The sequence below is a fragment of the Triticum aestivum genome, chromosome 7B (genome assembly GCF_018294505.1).
Source record: "Triticum aestivum cultivar Chinese Spring chromosome 7B, IWGSC CS RefSeq v2.1, whole genome shotgun sequence".
In the NCBI taxonomy this organism is placed as follows: domain Eukaryota; kingdom Viridiplantae; phylum Streptophyta; class Magnoliopsida; order Poales; family Poaceae; genus Triticum; species Triticum aestivum.
This window is the reverse complement of record NC_057813.1, coordinates 646,501,101-646,504,565: the sequence shown is the minus strand read 5'-3', so window position 1 is coordinate 646,504,565 and position 3,465 is coordinate 646,501,101. Positions and strand designations below refer to the sequence as shown.

Sequence of the window (3,465 nt, the reverse complement as noted above, 5' to 3'; positions counted from 1 at the left end):
ACAAGGGAGATGAAACTGGAAATCAATAAACTGAAGCAATACTTTGAGTTGCGCCATCAAAAACAGATTTACAAAGGAATAACATCTTTTTTCGACAAATGAATAACACGTAAATGTAAGTTTGAAGCCATCGGTTACCATATTTAAGATCTCAAATTTTCCGAGGAAGGAAAGCTGAGGAGACAGAATCAGTTCCGAACATTTCCTTTCCAACAAACTGGCAAACTTTTAAACTGAAATCTGTTACAAACTTACTAACCAAAGTAGCGTGCTAATTTCTCAAACTTGAAGGATAAATTGCTGTTGTTTCAAGAGGCATAAGGGATAAATTGACCGCAGATAAAATTCACAGCAAGCATCAGTATCAAACCATAAATTAAAAACAGGGAAACTAGCAGCAAACGGCCGCTCATTTCTAGCTGCACAAACTGAATATTGCAGTTAATTATTCCGGCATTGCAACAGCAGCAATCCACTCAAACCTGATTTTGATAGATCACTGTGCACATCACAAAGTCAGAGTGCATCAAAATCACTATGTACCAGACTTAGTTAGAGCATACAGGCAGATAAAGATTACCAGCTGACAGAACGCTCACAAGAGTGTCTCCAGGATTCGGTCCAACCTCTCACGAAAACAGGGGGACAACCAGTGCCAAGAAATTTTTGTCTCATCAGACACAAATAATTCAAACAAGTGCCACTAATTCAAACAAGTTGGGTCCAGCCCCACATAAGTTGCTGGAAATTTGGCGTCTTCTCGAGCATAAAGAACTTTCTCACTGCATCCTATAAATAAAAACCATGTCTAATCCTAGCCTAGAGAAGGTTACTAACAACTCGCAGAGCACTTCAGCCTTGTTTTCAGTGATCGAGTCATGGAACTTCACTGTCATCCTTCTTAGCACGGTTGCCCAACTGCATATCTGTTTCACGGCATTGATTTCATGTTCAGTTCCTCTGAAGCCATAGATTTCTATTACTTCAAGGCGATTCAGCACGAGTTCCTTGGTTTTCCAGCTTGGTGGCTGATCACAAATGCAATCTGACGGGCACACAGTTTCTTCCTGAAACAAGGGGCACATCAGATTAATAAGAACAACTGCTCTGATTTGATGACATTAAAGAGCGTAGAGATGAAACTGGAAATTATTAGTCCGACTGAATATTTCGGGATATGTCATCTACTACAAAATTACAAAAGAGTAACATGCGGAGATTAGTTTGAAGGCAACCTATTGCATAAAATGTGATGCTTCCAATATTCAAATAGGAAGTGTTAGAACCAATAGTATTAAATTGCTGCTATCAATAACACATTTAACAAGGTCTTAAATTTCCTGCTAAAGGAGAGTATGAGAAGAGAGGTCCCATCTATTTCATGGAAACGGGACCCTGTCTACTAGTTCTTCTCATTTTCAATAGACTAACAGTACTTTCAAAAGAAGTCAATTAACAAGTTAACCCAAAATGTACACCACCGATATAATTTGGAGCAAAGTTTAAGTATCAAGCAAACAACTAGCGGGGATTACAAGCTTGAGTATGCTTAAAAATGCAAATACATATAATGCTTTTATGTGACATTCCTGGTATCTGAATATTAGATAAACAAATTAAGAATAGCATACCTCATCTTCAAGTGTGACATTAAGTCCAAGAACTAGCGCTCTTATTGCAGTACACATCCTCATAACATGGAATAAGCTGGCTCCAAAGGAATGTCCACATGCTGTTATTCCCAGTTCCAATAATTTAATGTCAGGAAGCCTTGTTATTTGCTCCATGAAGTATTTCTTGTTTGCTATGTCCTATTCGTAAGAAGTCAGAAACAAAAGTATCATATATAAGAGTTCGATAAGAAAAGAAAATCACATTTTCTTGTGTGAGTGTGCTGCAGGAGGGAGGGCACTCAGTTGAGGTGATTTACTAATTCAAGTTCACTTCATTCTTCAGAGTAGGTGCAGTTAGCCATACAAAACAAGTGAGAATGTCTCTCAAAAAACATACTTGTATCATTTAAGCTGAACTGCATGAGTCTAGTGATTTTCTAGCATATTACTACAATGGTGGCATATACTAATAAGTAATAACAAACATAAGGATGAACTCACCTTAGGACATTGAAGTGTGAGAACAAGACGGTGGAGGTGCTCAAAGTGCCGCAAAAGACACACACCATTGCGATTGTGTGAAGAATGGTAATCCTCTCCATACATGATAAAATGTTGGGTAACAAGCGATTGCAGGTATGCCATCTCACCAAGCTGGACAGAGTTTTGATCATAATTATCCATCCACGCGAGCCACATCAGATGAGGGGCTGAGATGTTGGCAACTGGTTGCCTCGAACACAGAACAAAGCAATGATCCAGTTTTAACAGTTGGAGTGCTGGCGCCACGACAGTGAGACTCTGCAAGTCAGGCAGACGAAATAGCTCCAATTTTTGAAGGCATTCTGAGTGGATTGTGAGGTCGCCCAGGCCATGGGCATCCTTCACGACGAGTCTCCGCAAGGATGGGCACCGCGGCGAGGAGACAGCCTCGCCGAGCCCACACGGACCACGCAGCCGGACTTCCATCAGCATGAGAAGATGGATCCGGGTGAATACACCGCAAGGCGGCAGCGCGAGGCGGAGAAACCCTAGTCGCAGCACGATTTTGGTGGCGTTCTCGAAGCACGGCAGCTTCAAGGCGGCTCTTTTCTTAGCTATGGCTATGCTCCGCCGCAGCACGCGGAAAACCAATGTGCCGGAGAGGCGGCGCGCGGCAATGGGAAGCCACGCCCCCGCGGATCCGGGAGAGTCGCCCTGTGCGATGACGGCGAGCGCTTGGAGCACCGGAGCTTCGTGGGCCGCGAGGGCAGAGCGTATGCGGCGCGGGTCGGTCGGGCGGAAGAAGTAGAGCGCCGGGAGAAGGGCCCAGAGGTGACGCCAGCGGCGGGCGAGGACGCTGGTCCGAGCGGCTGTGGCTGCGTCGTCGGACTTGAGGAGGATGCGGATGAGGATGTCGTCGTGCAGCGCGCCGAGGCGGTCCTCGCCGCCTCCGGCATCCGCGGCGCCGGAGAGCTTCGGCCGCCGCTCCTCCTGCATCTTCTCCATGGATGCAGCCTCCAAAGACCAAAACTTGCGGGTCCGCCGGCGGCGGGGATGGGGACGCGTGGGAGTCGCGGGTCACCGTGAGCACTCGCTCGGCTGGATCTTGGGGATGGGGATGTGATTTGGGCGCTTTTAGGAATGGGGATCGGGGTACGCACTGTAGAGCCCTCCTATTCTTCTCCGGTGAATTGCAAGAAATGCTCTAGAATTAAAAGAATACAAGAAATGCTCTAGAATTACAAAAGCATAAACAAAAAATTCAAAGACTATACTATAACACTGCTACTACTCCTCAGATCCAAACACTAACAAAATATGCATGCACTATAAAAATACTGAATATATTAGAGTATTAGGTATTTATATA

General features: G+C 44.9%; 1 protein-coding gene across 1 annotated transcript; it reads right to left on the bottom strand.

Annotated features, from left to right (window-relative positions):
* Nucleotides 1-468: 468 nt before the first annotated feature.
* On the bottom strand, nucleotides 469-3,254 carry LOC123158340 (putative FBD-associated F-box protein At5g56390). Its single transcript, XM_044576374.1, has 3 exons — nucleotides 2,115-3,254; nucleotides 1,632-1,811; nucleotides 469-1,067 (listed from the first exon to the last, which is right to left on the bottom strand). Exons 1-3 carry the CDS (start codon nucleotides 3,099-3,101, stop codon nucleotides 780-782), a joined length of 1,455 nt encoding a protein of 484 aa, XP_044432309.1. The 5' UTR covers nucleotides 3,102-3,254; the 3' UTR covers nucleotides 469-779.
* Nucleotides 3,255-3,465: the final 211 nt, after the last annotated feature.